At 47.6% G+C, this 21,133-nt stretch overlaps 1 protein-coding gene across 4 annotated transcripts in view; it reads left to right on the top strand.

Moving 5' to 3' along the window:
- Positions 1-21,133, top strand: part of LOC118783277 (unconventional myosin-XVIIIa-like) — a 103,141-nt gene that overhangs the window by 64,805 nt on the left and 17,203 nt on the right. For all 4 annotated transcript variants that reach the window (XM_036537060.1, XM_036537059.1, XM_036537057.1 and 1 more), the window contains 13 exons: positions 2,465-2,593; positions 7,835-7,978; positions 9,429-9,518; positions 10,778-10,897; positions 11,774-11,885; positions 13,245-13,372; positions 13,822-13,976; positions 15,815-15,938; positions 16,257-16,457; positions 17,023-17,133; positions 17,441-17,545; positions 18,513-18,659; positions 18,866-18,979. In XM_036537060.1, coding sequence (XP_036392953.1) covers positions 2,465-2,593; positions 7,835-7,978; positions 9,429-9,518; positions 10,778-10,897; positions 11,774-11,885; positions 13,245-13,372; positions 13,822-13,976; positions 15,815-15,938; positions 16,257-16,457; positions 17,023-17,133; positions 17,441-17,545; positions 18,513-18,659; positions 18,866-18,979 — 1,680 coding nt within the window. The remainder of the gene's footprint in view (positions 1-2,464; positions 2,594-7,834; positions 7,979-9,428; positions 9,519-10,777; positions 10,898-11,773; positions 11,886-13,244; positions 13,373-13,821; positions 13,977-15,814; positions 15,939-16,256; positions 16,458-17,022; positions 17,134-17,440; positions 17,546-18,512; positions 18,660-18,865; positions 18,980-21,133) is intronic.

Genomic DNA, 21,133 nt, shown 5'->3' with positions numbered 1-21,133 from the left:
CAGCTTTTCTTCTCCAAAGGCCTCTCAACCTTTACCACAGTGCCCAAAAAACAAAGCCGCTGATGTCCTCTCCCCTCAGAGCGGCCCACGCTCCTGATCTGTATTCACCCCCCCTGGGGGAGTGCTGAAAGGAGACGTTTATGTCCAGCAACAATGACAAGCCCCCCCGCACTGTGATCAGCGTTTTCACCACAAAACACTGTGGGTTGAGAAGCTTCGTCAGAATAGCCTGGAAAGTTCTGCTGTGGTTCCCCTGCATGATGCGAACCTCCCTGGCTGTTGTCCACTCCACCACCACTCATGCCCCTTTTCCACCAAGGCAGTTTGAGGGCCGGCTTGGAGCCGGTGCCTAATCTCGAACCAGTTCTCTGCGTTTCGACAGCCAAAGAACAGGCTCTGGCCAGGAAAACTGGTTTGAGAGCGGCACCAACACTTTGCTGGTCTAGAACCAAGAACCGCTTACGTCAGGGGCTGGGGCAGGATTATAATGACCAACAAGACCAACTAAACTGAAATGTTGTGACCACCATTCAAAAAAAAAAAAAACAGAGCTAGTGTAGGATCTAGTCTGCCTAAAATTTTTCAAATTTTCAAAATGTTACTTTTCAAATGTTTCGCCTTGTTGTCAGCCAGCTATGTACAGTATTTCTTAGCTGATTGGCGAACTACTAATTTCTCACATCAATGTTAGGAATGTAACATTGATGGCTAGCTGGCTAGCTAGCTAGCTGTTGGTCAGCTAACATTACCCAAGCAAGCATAGCTACTCATTTCATAACATTGATGTGAGAAATCAGTAGTTATGCTTGTTTGGGTAATGTTAGCTGACCAACAGCTAGCTAGCCAGCTACCATAACCTTGGTAACAGTAGCTAACGTTAGCATGTTACTTTCTAACATTGCCATTGACTCACCTACCAACTTCACTTAGCCATTTGTGGAGCCAAATGTTAACATTGTATAAAGTGTAGTGGGCAAGTTTGTTTTTTTAAAGCACTGTTGTCTTGTTTTTGTTGTTGTTGTTTGTTTCCGCTAGTGAAGCAGAGATGTATACAGTGACGTAATGACGTGGCTCTATGGTGGCTCTCTAGCCTGTGGAAAAGCAAACGAACCGGCACTAGCACCAGCCCAGAACTAGCACCTAGTTCGCGCTGGAGGAAAAGGGGTATGAGATGCCATGTTACAGGTGTTAAACCAAAAAGCCCCTACTGTGGAATTTAACACCAGTCACAGAGTGATGGATACCTTTACCCTGTAAACAGGGGCCTACTTTCATAATACGGTAAATAGTCAGACCCCTCTCTTCTGGCATCCACATTTCTGGTTAATGTGCTTTTCTCCAGAGAAAGGAGAAAAGCAAATGTGGTCTGATGTCATCTGATGGTCTGGCGACGCCCTTGCCCCTACCCACCAATCAGTACATCTATACGTAGTACGTTTATTGCCCCCTACTCAGGGGTAAGGAGGGGTTGGGTGGGGGGTTGGACCTAAACATGAACATGAATATGCATGGTATGAAATCAGTCGAGAGGAGTGTATTGTTGCGCTTCTGTCCAAGGGAGAGAGTTGTGTCACCTTACACGGAGACTTTTACTTCCTTAGTCATTGGACTGAAATTGGGCAATGGAGGAGGGTAATCCAGATCCCTCCAGCTCTTCTCAAACTCTCCTTAGCTCAGTCTCCTGAAAAAAGCCCAGGTATGGCAGAAGAGTCCCCCCTGATCGTATGCTAATGCAATTAGGCCCCATTCATAGTTTTAGGTAGGGCTGGCAACTGGCACCAGTCCTTTCATTCCCTCTGAATTTCCATGATTACTCTTAAAATGGGGAAGGAGTCTTCATATTAATAACCTGCGGTAACATTTTCTGCATCATAAAAAGGGAAAATGTGCACAGATTTGAGTTTTTAAATGATTGAAATTCAATTGGATGAAATATGCTGAATTTTTTTAATATGGCAAAACTTTTATTTATTTTTTATTTTCTCACAGTTTGAAAGTACTTTGAATGTCCTCTATGAAACATGCTTCTTAAAAATGTATTTTTGTTAGTGATAAAAAAATTACTCAAATGAACAGCAAAATCCCCATTTTCACCATACATCAATGCTTTTGACGTAAAAATATTTTTATGATATTTATCACTGTAACTATTATACAAGATGCTACAACATTTACTCCTATACACGACAAAATGAAGAAAAGAAGTGTGTCACAGGTTGCAGACTTTGCCCCTTTGACTCAGGCTTCTAGTGGAAAAACATTGTTACTGCAGCTGTTTGATTCTGAGAGACAGGTAGACTGGCATACATGTAAGCACATCAGGGCAAGAGTAATCACGTCTTCCTTGATTACCCCTGGACCAAGGACCTTACCAATAAATAGCCTAACAGTAGATCGACATTTATGGCTGGACGCTTCGTTGGGCTGGATTGAGGCGTTTAACACCTGGCTGTCTCTCCTCCAGGTGTTCTTCAGGGCAGGTACGTTGGCCAAGCTGGAGGAACAGAGAGACGAACAGACCAGATGCAACATCACCCTCTTCCAGGCCACCTGCAGGGGGTACCTGGCCCGGCAGGCCTTCAAGAAGAGAAAGGTGAGCGGGAGTCAAGATTCGAAAATCATCTAACAAATTCATGGGCAGGGCAGCAGGGGACAACAAGACCCTGAAGCTGAATGTTTCATATTTCATAACAATTATGTGCTTTTTATATGCGTATGCAATATGGTTTTCCGTTTGCAGAACCGTCAATGCATGAAAACTGCGCTGTAGATCTAGTGGCTGTTCTGTGCATCACTATTTTGTTGTGATAGTTAAACAAAGGTAGTGGTCTGCAGTCCATTAGTTTATTGCAAGAAAGGATTCATCAGTGTCTGAATCTGAGGCTGTGAGACCACATGTATGTGTTCTATTCCATTGGGGGTACGTTGTAGAGTAGTTCAAAATTTCAACAGAGCGCCGCAGTAAATATGCCCCTCCTTGCACAGTCACGGCCCTATCCATTACTTCTTCCATCTCTGTGGTACTGCAGTCTTTCCCTCTCACTCCTTTCACACCCAATTTCTCTGTATGTCTGTCTCTCTCTATTTTGTTGTCTTCTGCATTTCAGTCTCTCCTTCTCAATTGCCTGTCTTTGTCTCTTGTTTTCTCTTTCTTTTTCTCTTTTTCTTACTTTTTGGACACTCTGTTTTATTCATCCTACTCTTTGTACTTCCTCTCTCTCTTTGTCTCTCTCATCCCCCACAACCTCCAGCTCTGGTTCTCAGCTGATCTCTTCTCCTCTGATCTCTGTCCCCCCTCTGCCAACCCTCCCAGAGGAGCCTGTTACTGTACAGAGCTTACAGGCACCACACCCCTCCCTCACCACCCCCCCATGGCCCCCTGTCCCACAATGTGTTATTATTTCCCTCTGGGGGAGGGCACAGCTTGCCCATCGCAATCACAGTGCTGGGTCAGTGGAGGACATTTACCGCACCGTCCCGAACTCGGATCTCAGCAACCATTCCCCAGTCCTCTCTCTTGACTCTGCGGGATGTCCCGGGCCGGAGCGGTCACGTTCCGACAGAAAGGGATAAAGGACCAGTGTGAGTGCACTGACCATCATCTCTCGAGCTCTGCCCTTGCCCCAGTCACGCCGCGGGCGCAGCGGCCAAGAGCGAATTCCGCCTCCCCCGAAATTGCTCTCCTAGTGTGCTAGGGACTCGTGTTATTGCTGCGCTGTAACGACTCTCCCCCCGTAAGTAACACTCTAAGGTTGTTATTGTTCTTGTGCTTGTTTGCTTTGGTCTTATTTCTTTGGCTTCTCTGGGGAGTACCAGAAAAAGGTGTCTCCTCCATCAGCTGTTAAGTGGCATTTTCAAACAGAATCAAGCGGGCTGACAGATTGGTGATCTCTGCTGTGCTGGGGAGTTCTGGGGACATGTGTTTGCGGACGTGGACGGAAATGTTAAGGTTCAATATGTTTTCTTTTTCAAAATGGAAGAGACCCGCCGGCAGCTACAACTCCATGTCACATATTTAATATTTTATCACAATGAAGGCAGCCAAGTTTTTTTTAACAAACAGATAAACTCTGATTTAACACATTTTAGGACATCTCTCCTCTGAAAATATGAATTTTGATTAACAAATTAAAGTTTCTCTTTTGAGAAGAGAAACACACTTTTTATATTAATATGCTGAATCCTGTGAATTTTGGGGAAAGAAAAGATCTGTGCACATGACAGATGCACATTTTGTAAGGAGCGGGACTCCTATGCCAGCAGTGTAGCATAGTGGTAAGGAGCAGGGCTCATAACTGAAAGGTTGCTGGTTTGATTCCCCATCGGGGCACTACTGTTGTACACTCGGGCAAGGTACTTAACCCAGATTTGCCTTAGTAAATATCCATCTGTAATGTAAAAATTGTAACCAATGTAAAGCACTCTGGATGAGAGCACTGAAGATAATGACACTGTGCAGGATAGTGAAAAGATCAACAGGACCTCAGGCAGTGAAGTGTACGTCTGCCAGCATCCACCACTGATCAGCCGAAGGTCAGATGTGTCTGGCCTCCTTCCAGTGTGGTTCATAAGCTCTGGGTAAACAGACAAAAAGCAGTGGAGTGGAAGGTTTATTCCTGCGAGATGAAGCTGTGCACTGCCTCCCCTTCTCTTGTTTAAGAAAGGATTATCTGTGAGCTGCAGCCCCCTGAGACTTGCCTTATAGTAATCATAGAGCAATGAGAACCTCTCTGGGACTCGAGCCATTGTCGAACATGTAATTTAATTAGGAGTTCCCCATTGTGATCCTGAAGTGCTCCTTCTCAATGAGATGCAGTAGTGACAGGCGGAGTTACGCTGCAAACACTTTTGAGACACTAGCTGCCAGCAGGAGGCGACAGAGGGAGGGTGAGTGTGTATGTGTGCACGAGTGAACATGTGTGTGTGAGTGTGTGTGTGAGTGTGTATGTGTGCACGAGTGAACATGTGTGTGTATGCATGTGTGGATGTGTCTGTGAGTGTGCATGTGAGTGTGTATAGTTGTATTTTGTGTGTGTGTGTGTGTGGGGGGTGGGGTATATATGTTTGTGGTGCACTGAGAATAGCCCCTGTGTATGCTCTGTTGAATGGCATTGCTGAACTAGGTGGTTGCAGAGACATACTGTCCTGCGTTAAAAAATGGCCTCCGATTTGTCGTTTGGCCTCTGGTGTCTGTGGTGTGTCTTTGGCTGATATCGACCGCCCATTGTGCTACGTCAACTTTGACTTATTGTGATGATGATCGGAACTCTTCCCAAATGGAAAATCGTTGAGGTTTTTTTCCCCTCTGTCTCAAAGTCTCTCGGTGGGAGAAGAATCATGGCTTATTGAACATCGATGCATCCTGCCGATCGGTCCTCTGCCCTGAAACGTTTTCAGCCTGCGATGGCCTCGTGGACTTGCCTCAGCATGGGAGAGGGAGAGGGGCAGATGGAGAGAAAGGGAAAAACTGTGCCTCACCATGGGGGAATAGACAAATAGAGCAGGTCCCCCATGCTGCTGTGAGACATGGGACCCCCCCGCATTCTTACAGACTGCATCTCTTTGACTTTGAGTGGTGGTGGCGCCCCCACCTCTCTCTGGAGGCTCCATGGAGGAGCACATCACGTGCCTAATTAAATCGTTGCCTAAAGACAGAGGCTCTCACCTCTAAGCGGAGACAGGTTCCGCAGCTGTTCTCCCTTTCTCTCTCTTTCATATCCCCTCTCTTCCCTCTCTCCCAGTCTTCTCTTATCTCTCTCTCTCTCTCTCCCCCCCTCATAAAGCGGTGGCAGTGTCACTTTGCTGAGGCTGACACGTACGAGGTGTCAGGGGTCACACGTCCCATGTCGTTAATTTTGGGAAGCTTGCAAACATTGTCACCTGACATAAAGGAGCAATTTCATTTGTTTTGTCTTTTTAAATGTCACCTACCCTAGAGTCTTTCAGCCCGTCCCCTTTTTCCACTCAACTCTCTTTATGCTTTCGATTTCTGCCACGCCTTGACAACTTCTAACCCACCCACCCCTCCCTTGGTAGGAGTTGGTCAGTGTTACCCCCCTTTCCCCTCTTCCTCCCCACCTGTAAGATTTTGGAAAGGACACACCGTGAGCATTAAACTTACACTTACACCACAGATCATTAATGATAGCAGGCAGCATCCCTTGAAACATAGGAATCCTGGGTAGCCCCGTGAGGTGGTCTGAGAGCACTGACGTATATCTGCCCTCAGCGATTGCGTCACCGGCCATGTCACACGACTGATCTGGAGTCAGTAGGGGGTTTCGCATCTAACCAGCACCTGTAATGAAATTAAGCTTTTTTTATTTACCCCTGTTGGCGTAGGACAGCTCTGCAATTGGCTGTTACCTGCTGATGTGGACCCTCCTACTTGCCATAGGACAGATTGGTTTTGATTCGTTCTCATGTTCTTTTTCTTTCCCTTTGTCCTGCAAGGCGTTTAATCTCATGCTTACTGCGCTGGCTGCAGTCTGAGGGCGTGGCGAATGGGCTCTGTTAAATAAGGTCTGCGGGGCTGTAAGAGATTTCTCTCATTCTGCTGCACGGCACGGCACTGGCGGTGTGACGAATGCATGGGGGGGTGGGCTGCGTTCCAGGCCCCCATGCCAGAGCGGTGCCGCTTTAATGGGGTTTCCGCATAATCTCCTGTTAGTGCGTACCAGCAGCGTGGCAATCGCATAACGGTTTAAATGGCTGCCAATGCTGTGCTGATGTGTGATTTAATTACTCAGAGCTTAAACACATGGACTTCCAGTCTGGCTTCTCCCTTCACACTGTGAAAGTGTCCAACACGTACAGTAATATCATTTCCTTTGAAAATGTGTGTGTGAACAGTTGTGTTATTGCAGGTGTGTCAAGTCAAAGAAGGAAAAAACACAACCGCACACACACACACACACACACACAGAGAACTCTGTCTAGCTCTGACACACACACACACACACACACACACACACACACACAAACAGAGCTCTGTCTAGCTCTACACTTTAGCTCAATGGAATTTTATCACTTTGCTCTTTGGTATGCATGTGACCTTCTGTGCTGTAGTTTCTGAGGGTTGACCCACACACACTCAAGCAGAAGCAAACTTGCAGTGTTACTGCATATTTGGTTTGCTGTTAACCCTTTCTCTGGAGGGACTTTGGAGGCCATTAAGTGCAAAGGTTTGCTAGTGAAGGCATGGCATCACGGTACCTGCCTCCCAAAGCCACCCCCATTGAGGACTGGGCCCCACTCAGAGGCCCCGCCACTCGGCTGAATGAGGCTCATTCATGCTGGCTCCTTTAGTGGGCATCACGATGCCCCCCACCCCTTCTTGTTCCACAGACGGCCTATTGTCCTTTCTGCCTAACTCTTCACCCCCCACCCCTTAATCCTGCCACTGGTCGGCGACGTGGCTCAGCCTTGCCCTGGTCAGCTCTCGTCCCCCATCCAGGCCCCCCAGAGCACCCGCGGGGCCAGCACCATGGGAACAGCTGCTTCAGCCCCTCAGTTTGGTGCTTTGTAGCTCTGCTCAATGTAGCGTTCAGCTTACCGGTCAGCAGGTATCCTGTAGCAGCCAGGGGGAGCTTCACCTGGCCATACACATGCACACACACACACACACACACACACACAAATATACACACAGATACACGCACACAGACACGCACATGCACACACATGCACACTAACACATACACATAAACACAAAAACATACACACAGACACACACGCGCACACTATAACACACATAAGCACACACACACACACACTCAAACACACACACACACACTCACACCCTTTCTCACGTCTCTCCTGTGCCTCTCCTCAGATCCAGGACCTGGCCATCCGCTGCATTCAGAAGAACATTAAGAAGAACCGCGGTGTGAAGGACTGGCCCTGGTGGAAGCTCTTCACCACCGTGCGGCCACTCATCGAGGTCCAGCTCACTGAGGAGCAGATCCGCGGCAAAGACGTACGTGCCTCGTGGCATCATCATCATCATCCTCTCATTAGCACGTTTTCAGTGATGCCATGGACTTGCTGGCTACAGGAGCTAACTGGCTAATAACACAGACTGATGGGACTAGCTTTGCAACATGTACAGAATCTGTCTACCGTGATACACCAGCTAGCTGGCTGACAATATGTTACACTAGCACATGTGTGCACATTAGCTAGCTGTTGTCTTAAGCCACTTGGCACCATAGATTAGCATATTCTCTATGTCTATTTGAGTGTCTGACCAGTTATCCTGATTGATCGTAATGGCCTCTAGTTTGATGGCCAAGGCAAGAGGTACAGGGCTAAGAATAAAGGCCAGATCTTTGCTCATTTATACCTTGATTTTAGTGGTTTACTGCACAATAAGAAGGTATTGGATTATAAAGTAATTTAAGATCTGTAGCCGGGTAAACCAACAGTTTCTGCACCAGATGTGTTCTCTTCGCACAGACTCCTCTGATTGGCTCTTTACTCTCTGTCTGCACCCTATTATTGCCTCGGACATGTTTCAGGAACACTCTCAGAAACCATTACAGGTCTTTGAAATGGTGCCTACTTTGGGCTCCCCCATGTGTGCAGTTCCGCTAGCTGTGTGGATGTGATTCAGGGGCCCTTCTCTGCGGGGGCTGCGGCCCTTTGGGGAGCGAACCGTGCAGGCCTGGGGCCCGGGGTGTGCGGGGGCGGGAGCACGTGCCCAGGGGTTTGCTTGATCTGCAGAGACGTGCATGCAGAGCACGTCCATCACACAGTGTTCCACTGAGCACTGTGCAGTCCTGTGGGGGGAGAGGGGGGGGTGCGGGAGAGAGCGAGGGAGAGAGAGGGAGAAAGCACATAATATTACATACAGAGTAAAAAATATGTGTATATTAAACGTAATAATTAGTAATTAATTCATTTATAGTTTGCTGTTACTCAAATCTGTAGGATAATTATTGTTTGTAGCTTTGTATAGCTGAATTAAGGTTGTTTACAGTATTGTTTACATTATTGCTTTAGCAACACTAAATTGTTTGTCCTGTCTATTAATTGAATTGAAGAGAGAGAGACAGACCAAGACAAGGGAGGGAGAGAGACCAGGAAAGAGAGAGAAAGAGAGAGAGAGAGAGAGAGCGACAGGGAGAGTTAGACTATCACTGACATCCTCTCCAAACCGTTTTCCCTTAAGAACAAAATCCTCTTCCCTTCACGTCACACAGCAATTGCATTTTATTTATGCCACTCAGCTGCTTTTATGTGTAAATTTATTGGGACACTTTGAAAATGTGAGGGTGGACTTTTGAAAAGCAATGCATTGTGGGAAACAGCGGTGAGATTGAGGTGGGGGGTTGGCACTGAAATTACCTGGGTAATCATGGCTGGGCTGGGTGGTGTAAAGGGTCTCTGTGGACTGTGTGACTCTTTGTCTGTCCGTCTGTCCCCAGGAGGAGATCCAACAGCTGAAGGCTCGTCTGGAAAAGGTGGAGAAGGAGAGGAACGAGCTGAGACTGAACAGCGATCGGCTGGAGAGCAGGGTAGGACTCAAGACACACCTCAACACACAACTCAGCACATCCATAACACACCCCAACACACAGCCTCAACGCACAACTCAACACACAACTCAGCACACATCCATAACGCAGCCTCAACACACAACCATAACATACCCCAACACACAGCCTCAACACACAGCCTCAACACACCGTCAATACACACCAACACACACACCCTCAACATACACCTCAGCACACAGCCATAATACACTCTCAACACACAGCCTCAACACACACCTCAACATACACCTCAGCACACAGCCATAATACACTCTCAACACACAGCCTCAACACACAACTCAACACACAACTCAGCACACAACCATAACACAGCCTCAACACACAACCATAACACACCCCAACACACAGCCTCAACACACAGTCTCAACACACCGTCAACACACACCAACACACACACCCTCAACACACCTCAGCATACAGCTATAACACACCCTCAGCACACTGCCTTGACCTCAACTCATTCCAACACACAACCTTAATAAACCTCAACACACCTCAATTCACAGACTCAAAACACTTCAGCACACCTTTAACATGTCCTCACACACCAGCTCACATCCTGTGTGTCATGTCTTTATTACTGTTTCAGCACACCACTGCATACCTGCAGTCAGCATATGGTCAGTAATCTAATATAAACCTCCTCAGTGAAAGTATGTAGACATATATGATGTTTCACCACTTTCATGTATGCTGTTTTTGCTATATATATTAGGATATATTTAGTAAAGTATTGCGAACACAATATGAGCAGCTACTCCTGTTATTGTTATACACAGTATACAGTATATTTTGTCATAGCATCAAAATGTGGAAATTTCATTTTGGATTTTGTATTTTCATGTGTATTCTTCATAAGGGATAGATTCACAGACACACACTTCAAATGCAAATACACACTCCTTCCACCTCCTGTCCCAAGCAGGCCAAAGCTCTCCGCACCTGGGTGGCTGTCCTCTGAGCCGTCATGCTGATTGGCATATTACCTGTGAGGGAACGGAGTGTGCTCTTGTTCGATATATGCCTCCGTCTGTGATATATAAATCGGCCTAGTTGTGTGACCTTTCCCAAGCTTGGCAGTGAGGAGGTTGTGTGTGTTCATGGCCGTCTTATCACACCCCCTCTGTAGGTGGGACCGAGGGTGGGGTGCAGGTGGGGGTGTGGGTGGCTTGGGTGTGGTCCTCCAGCTGACCAGGCTGCCTCTGTGTGTGCCCCAGATCACGGAGCTGTCGTCGGAACTCACAGATGAGCGGAACACGGGTGAGTCCGCCTCGCAGCTGCTGGAGTCAGAGACCTCGGAGAGACTTCGTCTGGAGAAGGAAATGAAGGACCTGCAGGTGAGGCCGGTGGCACGGGGCCTCCCTGTGTTGGGGAGGACCCGGTGCATGCTGGACTCCCTCTATTGCCTTTAACTCACCTTTAACACCTCTGTAAACACATAACAGGCCTTAGGTTTGGATGAATGGAACTGAAAAAAGGTATCAACCCGTAAGATGGAAGGAATTGTTTTTAGGTATTAGGACAGTCAGTGATTCCATCTCTGTGAGAATGTGTTGTGATTGGCGTCTGTTTTGTTCTTGCAGTCCCTCACAGCTGCTAATGGGGTGGTATATGGTGTTCCTGGGGACCAAGGCTATTTCGCCTGCCAAAAAATTACAACCTGCTATTTCTATGGATATTTCACAAGATGTGGTTTTGGTGAAGGTCCAGTAGCCTGAAATTGTTTGAGAGACAGGGAGAGAAAGGGAAATAGAGAGAGAAAGAGAGTTAGAGAGGGAAAGAAAGATGAAGAGAACAAAGGAGAGAGACAGAGAGAGAGAGAGAGAGAGAGATATGTAGGGGGAGTTAGAACGGGATAGAAGAAAGAGGGATGGAGAGAGAGAGTGAGAGAAGGAGGGAGAGTGACAGATAGTGAGAGAGGGACAGAGAGAGTCAGGGTAGAGCGAGAGTGGGACAGAGATAGGGGGGGGGGGGGGAGATAGGGACACAGGGAAAGAGCAGGACTCAGGTGCAGATGGGCTGGGATGTAGGTAGGAGAGGTGTGTAATTGGGAAGAAGCAATGTGATTGGGGTGTGTACAGGGCTGAGGGGCGCAGATGGCTGGCATATTTCCCTCCAGAGCTGAAGGCTGGTGTGTTTGTGTGTGTTTGTGTGTGTGTATGTTTGTGTGTGTGTGTGCGCGCGTGCATGTGTGTGTGTGTGTGTGACTGCAGGTGAAGTATGACGCGGTGAAGAAGCAGATGGAGTCAATGGAGATGGAGGTGATGGAAGCACGTCTTATTCGAGCGTCAGACCTGAATGGCGAGATGGACGACGATGACTCAGGTGAGCGGGGGGTCACGACCCCAACAGGGCCAACGTGGCCACCCCATAGGAGGACCACAGTCAGACAAACATCCAATCAGAGGTCATCATATGGGACCAAAATTACAACCGTGCCGCTGGCTGACCCAGTCATCCATGGGAATTATTATTTAGTATTATATCCTTATCTGTGGACTGTTACACAGCTTTTTATTTATGCATGTTTTTAGTAATCTGAATATCCAGCTTGTTGTATTCGTTCAGAAACAGAGCCTTGCTTGATGAGATAGTAGCAGGCCCGTGTCCAGGATTTGAACCAGTAGTCCTCTGGTTCTAAGTCTGCTTCTTTAAGCACTGTGCCACAGTGGAGTGAGAGACTTTAGAGTTAAGACATTGGCTGACAGGCGCTTGCCTGCTGTTTCCCCTGTCGGACGCTGGCTCACTGCAGAGTGTGAAAGCTTCAAAGCCGGCCTCGCTGTCTGGGAGCTTCCTGCTTGCACAGTGAGAGCTGGAGGAGGGCTGAGCCTCAGATCCCAGAGGAAGCCGCAGCGAGGCGGCGGCGGCCGACAAATGAGAAAATAATCTCTGAGATAGCGGCCGGTGCTCCCTCCATGATGCCGCTGCGTTATTTATATGGAAATGCCGAGCCGGCCACTGCCCCCCTCCCCCTCTCCTGGACTCGGGACGGTCATCCTTCCCAGCGGTTGCTCAGAGGGCTGGACTTCAATCCTGACCTCCCCCTGGAGGGCTTTTAGTGTCTTTGGGAGCAGCTGCCGATGGCTTCAGGAAAAGCAAATGCCACCCGATCGATCCCCCCACCTCTCTGAGGATGTCTGACATCCCCTTTACATTTATTCTGGCATAATTAAAGAATTTGCCATTGATTCCTGTGGGGCCGAGGAGCCTTGGAGTTAGAACTCTCCCTTGTTAAATTGGCCCATCTGATCGTCCCCACAAGGTGGGGAAAAGAGTGTAATGGAAAAGCGAGATGATAGAGGACCATTGCTTCATTTTGTCACAAAGCATCAGGGACCAGGAAATCATTTCATGTGCATTTAGCACTGGCTTTAATAAAAGGGACAAATTTAATGATAAACAGGACATGGTAGAATATCTTCCTTTGATCTTTAATGGTCTACTCCTTTTTTACTTACTTAGCACAGGCCCTTGTGAGGAGTGACTTAAAGAGCTCATGTTTTACACATATTTTTGTAGCCAGTGTGTGCTTTAGTGTGCTTTAAACACCAAGCTTAATGGTAAAGCAGCTGTGTCCCATTTAGGATGCAACCCTGCAACCCTATGGTCACAGTTCTTTGACTCTGGCATCTTAGTCTATGGCATCTTTTATGATGGCGTGAGACTTCCTCCCCTGTCCTGCAGGGGGTGAGTGGAGGCTGAAGTACGAGCGTGCCGTCCGGGAGGTCGAATTCACCAAAAAGAGGCTCCAGCAGGAGTTTGATGACAAGCTGGAGGTGGAGCAGCAGAGCAAGAGGCAGCTGGAGAGACGGGTAGGGCCCCTTGCACCTGCAGCTGCAACCCCCACCCCCACCTCCACCCCTGCCCCACACGATCCCTACATCCTGACCCCTGGTGACAGCGTTACTCACATCGTTTACTCAGTGCTGACAGACTAATTCATCTCTTTGCCCCTCATATTGAGGAGAAGGCTGTTCTCCAAGCTCATACATGACCAATTACACCTAATCATTACATTACATTACATTACGTCATTTAGCAGACGCTTTTACCCAGAGCGACATAGGTTATACTTTTTTTTTTATACTTTCAGTCACGAGTCCTGTTCCTTAACCACTATGCTACACTGCCACCCCAATCAAAAGCTAATAGGGGCACAGCTCCCCCCTCCACACACACACACACACACACACACGCACACACACACATTTTGAGACTGTAGCAGGAGCTGGCTGTGTGTAAATGCCCCCCCCCCCCGCAGATAGCGGACTTGCAGGCTGATAATGAGGAGGTGCAGCGCTTGGTGCAGCAGATGAAGAAGAAGTGCCAGAGACTGACTGCCGAGCTGCAGGACACCAAACTGCACCTGGAGGGACAGCAGACGCGCAACCATGAGCTGGAGAAGAAGCAGAGGAAGTGAGTCTCACACACCCTCATACACACACACTACACACTTATGCAAATACACTCTCTCTCTCACACACTACACACACACAAATACACTCATACATGGACACACACACACCTACACTTATTCACACACTGACTCTTTCACATACACACACACACACACACAAACACAGACCCACTCACGCATACACACACACATACACACAAAGCCGCAATCACTTTGGTTTGAGAGCAAATAACTCTGGTACATTTGCTGCTGAGAGTTCATTTTGTGGACTTCCCGTGATCTATGCTGAATCTCTGTGGACAGTGCCAGGGAGGAAGATCTTTCAGGAGTTCTCTCTAGCCTTTTATACACTCCAGTATCACTTAGACTATAGACTGTCTGAGTTTGGAAGTTTTGGCTTTTAGGAAGTGTGTATCTCTCAGCCAGAAAACCCCAGAAAAACAGTCCTGTTGAAAGTTGTGCCAGCAGAACTGTGTAGAGTTTGTAGGTTTAGAAAGCCTGCGATGTTCAGTTCGGTTTCCAGGAAAGTTGCTTGTAAGATGCACTTTCCTGTGGGATAAGCGCCTCAGTCCTCCTTTCCTCCTTTCATTTCATAAGCAAACAAGAACAGGGGTGAACAAAGAGCCTGTGGAACGGCCCAGGGGTTTGTTTGTAAGCCGAATCAAGCGGATCCTGGATCCCACATCTCTTCCTGTTCATGAAAGCGGCGGCAGTCTGAGCCCTGAAACAGAGCGTGATTGGACCAAGGCGGGTGGTGGGGGGGGGTAGTCTGTCTGTAAACATGCAAGCGTACTGTAAATCCACACTTAGCGCCCACACCCTGTGGAGCAGATCGGGGGGGTGCTTTACGAGCCGGCAGAAGGGGCTCATCTCGCTGGCGTTGTTTTGGGAAGGATGCCGCCTGGGGCGCATGGGCAGATCAGCAGCGGAGGCACCGCATTGTGCTCCCCACATGACATCACGCACATGAACCAATCAGAAGCTCAAACTCCGCCGCCGCAGGAGCACTGTGATTAAAATAATGAAAGTGCGGTGGGTGTTATGTGAGATGCTGGTTTGTGATGAGCAAGTCTTGCTGCTGAGCCTCTGTTTGTGATGAGCAGAGCCTCTGTCTTTGATGAGCAGCACCTCTGTGATGAGCAGTTCCTCTGTGATGAGCAGAGTGATGAGCAGAGCCTCTGTTTGTGATAAGCAGCGTCTCTGTGATGATCAGAGCCTTTGTGATGAGCAGAGTGATGAGCAGAGTCTCTGTTTGTGATGAGCAGAGCCTCTGTGATGAGCAGAGTGATGAGCAGAGCCTCTGTTTGTGATGAGCAGCGTCTCTGTGATGATCAGAGCCTTTGTGATGAGCAGAGTGATGAGCAGAGTCTCTGTTTGTGATGAGCAGAGCCTCTGTGATGATCAGAGCCTTTGTGATGAGCAGAGTGATGAGCAGAGTCTCTGTTTGTGATGAGCAGAGCCTCTATGATGAGCAGAGTGATGAGCAGAGCCTCTATTTGTGATGGGCAGAACATCTGTGGTGAGCAGAGCCTCTGTGATGATCAGACTGATGGGCAGAGCCAGAGCCCAGAGTTTGTGCACGGATTGTCTGACGTCAGATGCAAGGTGTCTGTGTCCTCTGTGTCCACGTTTTGCCCGCCTGCAGCCCAGAAGAGCCGGGAGCTTGTCCTGTAGCTGTTGCTGGGGTTGTGGAGCAGGAATGGGGCGGTCTTAATGAAGGCCACGGAGCTGACAAATCGTGCTCGAGAGCAGGTGGTGCAGGGAGACTGCGCAGGCCTTGCATCCCTCAGAGCACTCTGCCACCCAGCCAGGCTCATGCGAACACTGTGTGCTGCAGGTTTGACTCTGAACAGAGCCAGGCCCAGGAGGAGGTGCAGAGAGAGAGGAGCCAGAGGGAGAAGCTGGGCCGAGAGAAAGACATGCTGACCGGGGAGGTGCTAGGCCTGAGACAACAGCTGGAGGTACAGGGCTGAGTGTGTGTGTGTGTGTGTGTGTGTGTGTGTGTGTCTGTGTGTCTGTGTGTTTGTGTGTGGGCGCGTGTCTGAATGTGTGTCTGAGTGTGTGTGTGTGTGTGTACGCGCGTGTCTGAATGTGTATGTGAGTGTGAATGCATGTTTGAGTGTGTGTGTGTGTCTGAGTGTGTGTGTGTGTGTGTGTGCTTGTTTGAATGTGTGTATTCGTGTGTATGTGAGTGTGTGTGCACATTTGCGTATGCTTTCCATGGTCTGGCAGAGTGCTCAGCTCCTGCTCTTTGTCCTGCTCTGCATCCTGCTCTGCAGGACAAAGACCTGGAGATTGTCGCACTGAACCTGAAGGTGGAGCAGCTGGAGGCAGAGCTCCAGGACCTGTCTTCTCAGGAGTCCAAGGACGACGCATCGTTGGCCAAGCTCAAGAAACAGCTGCGCGACCTGGAAGCAAAGGTCAAAGATCAGGAGGAGGAGCTGGACGAGCAGGCGGGAACCATACAGATGCTGGAGCAGGTACGTCTCTGCACTAGGGTCAAAGGTCATCTGCACTGAGGTGACCCCTCATTGCCCTCTGTATCCACTCTATCCATGCCACTGATAAGATATAAACATTAAGTGGCACATTTTCATAGGCGTTAGTACTGCTTATGGTAAGAAATGTTCAGTACTAATGAAATCAAAATGTTCATTCCATTTTAACTATGATATACGAACATCTTGTTCTGAGTTCTCTCAAGTGGAACTGTGGAACTGTGCGGAGATGTAAATTACTTTCTCTGTAATTAACTGGAAACCGTAACTCTAATTCCCATGGTTCATTTTGTTACACAAGTATGAAATTGAATCTGCAATTACATGCTTGTACATGGTAATTATACAGAAATACACAATTACAGCGTAATTAGTGGTAAATTGCTGACTATGTAAAATATAACTGGCAGCTCAGAGACTTTGCAGCATCTCAAATCTCTGGGTTGCTCATGTTTGGGAGTGGAGTTAGGTGGGGGCGCAGGTATTTGTGTGAATGCTTTGTCTGTCTGTCAGTCAACCCTCATCTGGCTGTCTGTCCAACACACAGGCCAAGTTGCGTCTGGAGATGGAGACGGAGCGTCTGCGGCAGACACACGCCAAAGAGATCGAGAGCAAGGAGGATGAGGTGGAGGAGATCAGGCAGTCCTGCAGCAAGAAGGTATTCTGCCCCTAGTGGCGGTGGGAGCAAAGGTTGGATGTGGAAAAGTGTGTGGGAGACAGGTTCACCATCACTGTGCGCATTCTGACTCGGTGTGTTTACAAATGCCAGGGGCCAAAGGGCACACAGTGGCACAACACACGCAAAAACATGTCTACAAAAATGAGCAGGTCCATGTTTGACACAGATGAGTCTGTGTTTTCAATGGAAATGAAGTGTAGTCAGCATGCAGGTGATGTCAGTGAGTCTGTGTCTGTTACTGCGCAACCAGAGCGCAGGTGACCTCATGTTTATGACTGCCCTGCAGCTGAAGCAGATGGAGGTGCAGCTGGAGGAGGAGTATGATGACAAACAGAAAGTTCTTCGAGAGAGGAGAGACCTGGAGTCCAAGCTGCTGGCTGCTCAGGAACAGGTACGCTTACTTATGTAGGGACATCTCTCCCAAAGAGAAAAGGGAACAGGTACGCTTACTTATGTAGGGACATCTCTCCCAAAGAGAAAAGGGAACAGGTACGCTTACTTATGTAGGGACGTCTTTAAAAGGAATAAAAGGAACAGGTACGCTTACTTATGTAAAGACGTCTTTAAAAGGAATAAAAGGAACAGGTACACTTACTTATGTAGACGTCTTTAAAAGGAGTAAATGGAACAGGTACACTTACTTATGTAAAGACGTCTTTAAAAGGAGTAAATGGAACAGGTACACATATTTATGTAAAGACGTCTTTAAAAGGAGTAAATGGAACAGGTACGCTTACTTATGTAAAGATGTCTTTAAAAGGAGTAAATGGAACAGGTACACTTACTTACGTCTTTAAAAGTAGTAAATGGAACAGGTACACTTACTTATGTAAAGATGTCTTTAAAAGGAATAAAAGGAACAGGTACGCTTACTTATGTAAAGACGTCTTTAAAAGGAGTAAATAGAACAGGTACACTTACTTATGTAAAGACATCTTTAAAAAGAGTAAAAGGAACAGGTACGCTTACTTACATTGAAACATCTGTCCTGAGGAGTAAAAGAAACAGGTACACATATTTATGTAGAGACATCTTCAAAAGGACTAAAAATCTTGTTGAGAAAAATGAGAGCAATGACTGTAGCAAAATGTGCATAAAATATCAGCGTATACACTTTGCTGTGCTAAGACAGTGTAGACATCTGCCTTAATCTGAGATCAATGTAGACACTGTTCCGTGACTTCAGGGTAAACTCTGAACTGTTCTGAGATTAATGTAGACTCTGCATAGAGAGAACAAGATACACTTTCAGCTGTTCTGTGACACTGAGATCAGCAAATACCTACTGAACTGAGCTCAGTGTAGGGCCTCCACTGTGTTGAGATATGCATGGACTCCGTTTTGCGGACTGCTCCCAGGTTAGCCACCGGGATGTGGAGACGGAGAAGCGCTTGAGGAAGGACCTGAAGCGCACCAAGGCCCTGCTGGCCGACGCCCAGATCATGCTGGACCACTTGAAGAACAATGCCCCCAGCAAGAGGGAGATCGCCCAGCTCAAGAACCAGGTATGCACCTGAATCCCACCTCCATACAACAGCATACAGCGTTACCATAGCACAACAGCAGAAGGTTAATGTGCTAATGAAAATGTGCTAACACCTGGTGCTTTCAGAAAAATGCCACAACAAAGAGTTCTGAGTTTAGGAATTCCAGGGTGGTGTTGTCAGGGTCAAACATTCAGGCCTGGCCTTGTCTCTGTCCCATCCCCCAGCTGGAAGAGTCGGAGTTCACCTGTGCGGCTGCGGTCAAGGCCCGCAAGTCCATGGAGGTGGAGATGGAGGACCTGCACGTGCAGATGGAAGACATCTCCAAGGCCAAACAGGCCGTGAGTACCCCACCCCCTTCGCTCCCTGCCTGCTTTATTTTATTTATCCTTTATTTACCCAGGAAAACCCCACTGACAATGAATTCTCTTTTTCAAAGGAGACCTGAGAGAAAGTAGTAATGCATGGCTACAAAGACAAGATGACATGATACAGAAACTGAGGATAATAACATAACACAAAGATAGTCAAGATTAAAAACAGGATCAGACTTCAATTACTGTATGAATTATGAGTTTAAATCAGAAAATCAAATAGGACCGTCCCATTTCAGATCTTTGGTGTGAATATTTGAAACAGTGAATGGCGGGGGACTGTTGAGGAGTTTCTTTGCACGTCAACAGAGGGCAGGCTCATGATTAGTTTCTTTTTGTAAGCTGTCTGTCTTGCTCTGGTTGTGTCTGTTGGAACCGTAAGGGAGCTGATGCTCTCTGCTCTAGGCGAGGCTAGATGGGGACAGAGGCACAATTTTCTCCTCAAAGCCGAGCTCTGAAAGGCAATATACAGGTCACCACGACAATCATCTGTGAAAAACACCTTGGTGATCACCGTGAAGATCAGCATGACTATCACTGTGGTGGTCACCATGACAACTGCAGTGACTGTCACTGTGATGATCACCATGACGATCACTGTGATTATCTCTGTGGAAGTTGCTGTGTCTGTGTATTCATTACAGAAATAAGGGAATGGGCATAATTTGGGTTTTTCCTCTGGTCTGTCTGGATGTGCCCCCTGCTCCCGTAGAACAGTTCCCCCCCAAACTCCCCAAACCCAATTGCACTACCTCCTTCTTGACAGCCCACAAGTTTAATTATGAACTGCTGGGAAATGACTTCCTCACTGTAAAGGCATGTTTCCATATTCAGTTCTAATTTGAACAAGATGTATCACCTTGCAGTACATCAGCGTTTAATCATGCTGTCATTGGCTGAGTATTATCTCTGTACTGAAGGCTGGTAGTAACAGAGCAGAGAGTGTGGCAGTGGCATGGAGAGTAATAAACACACTCTAAAGCAGAGGGCTGTGGAGAGTAATAAACACACTCTAGGTTAGATTGATGTGGAGACTGGCTGATAATGCTGTGTGGTCCTGTTGCTATGCTGTTTTGCCTGCCTTCGCCGGTGCTGGACTCTCGAAAGACGTTTCCTTCCCCACCCTGTCGGATTGGGCTGCAGCATGTTCTGCCCGGAAGAAGTTTAAGGTCCGTGTCAAGAGCACAAAAAGCACAGCCGATCACCTCAGCCGCCCATTTACCCGAGGGAGTCCTGTGACAGCGACCTCTCTGAATAAGACAGCAGGAAATCAAATGTCCGCTTCCACACATGTGCTCAGGCTGTCAGCGTGGCATGGTAGTGGTTCTGAAGAAACAGTTATTGTAAACATGTTTGTCCTCCCTTTATACCACATCTCGAATGAATCATTGCTATTTTATTAATTCTCTGCTAATCCCTTTCAGAGAACAAGCAAGAGATCTACCTGATAGAGTGACGTTGTGTAGATAATGTTACAAATGTGTGTCTGCCATTCCCATCGGCTCCGAGCATGATGCTTGGGGGGCAGGGTTAATTTGAGGTGCGTTTGGGCCGAAAAGAACAGCAGAACCTTTGTCCCCAGAAACCACGCCTTTCCAATGATCTGCCTGTTTCAGAGCCCTGAAATATGTGGCAGGAAAATAAGCCTCCCCTCTCACGTCATTTACGGCAGTCGTCAAACTCAGTTTCGTAGAGGGCTGTTTGTCTGCTGCTGTGTGCTCCACACTCTGCTCTTGGTTAATTAAACGTGCTCGGTTTCACACACATTTATGTGTTCGCCTCTGAAAAATCAAAACTGGAGATTGCACCAGTGCCCTTTACAGCACAGTTATATTCACTGCAGTGTGTTTTTGGCAGTAAGTCTAAATGTGCACCGTTAATTACTCCTGCTAGTGATGTACATATTCTAATTAAATAATTGGAGCCATTAAGCCAGGGGAAATTGTTCAGAACAGAGTCCAGTGTGGGAAAATCCCTCCAGGAGCTAACACTGACAGCCCTTTTCCACAACATGCAGACTCAGGGTGTAATTACTGCTTTTTGAAGAGTGCCTTCATAAAGAAAAAAAAGTTTTTTTCACCCCACTCATTAATCTTGTTTAAAAAAAAGATGCGAAATGAA

Source organism: Megalops cyprinoides, chromosome 9, assembly GCF_013368585.1.
Source record: "Megalops cyprinoides isolate fMegCyp1 chromosome 9, fMegCyp1.pri, whole genome shotgun sequence".
NCBI classification, from domain to species: domain Eukaryota; kingdom Metazoa; phylum Chordata; class Actinopteri; order Elopiformes; family Megalopidae; genus Megalops; species Megalops cyprinoides.
This window is presented reverse-complemented; position numbering and strand designations above follow the sequence as displayed.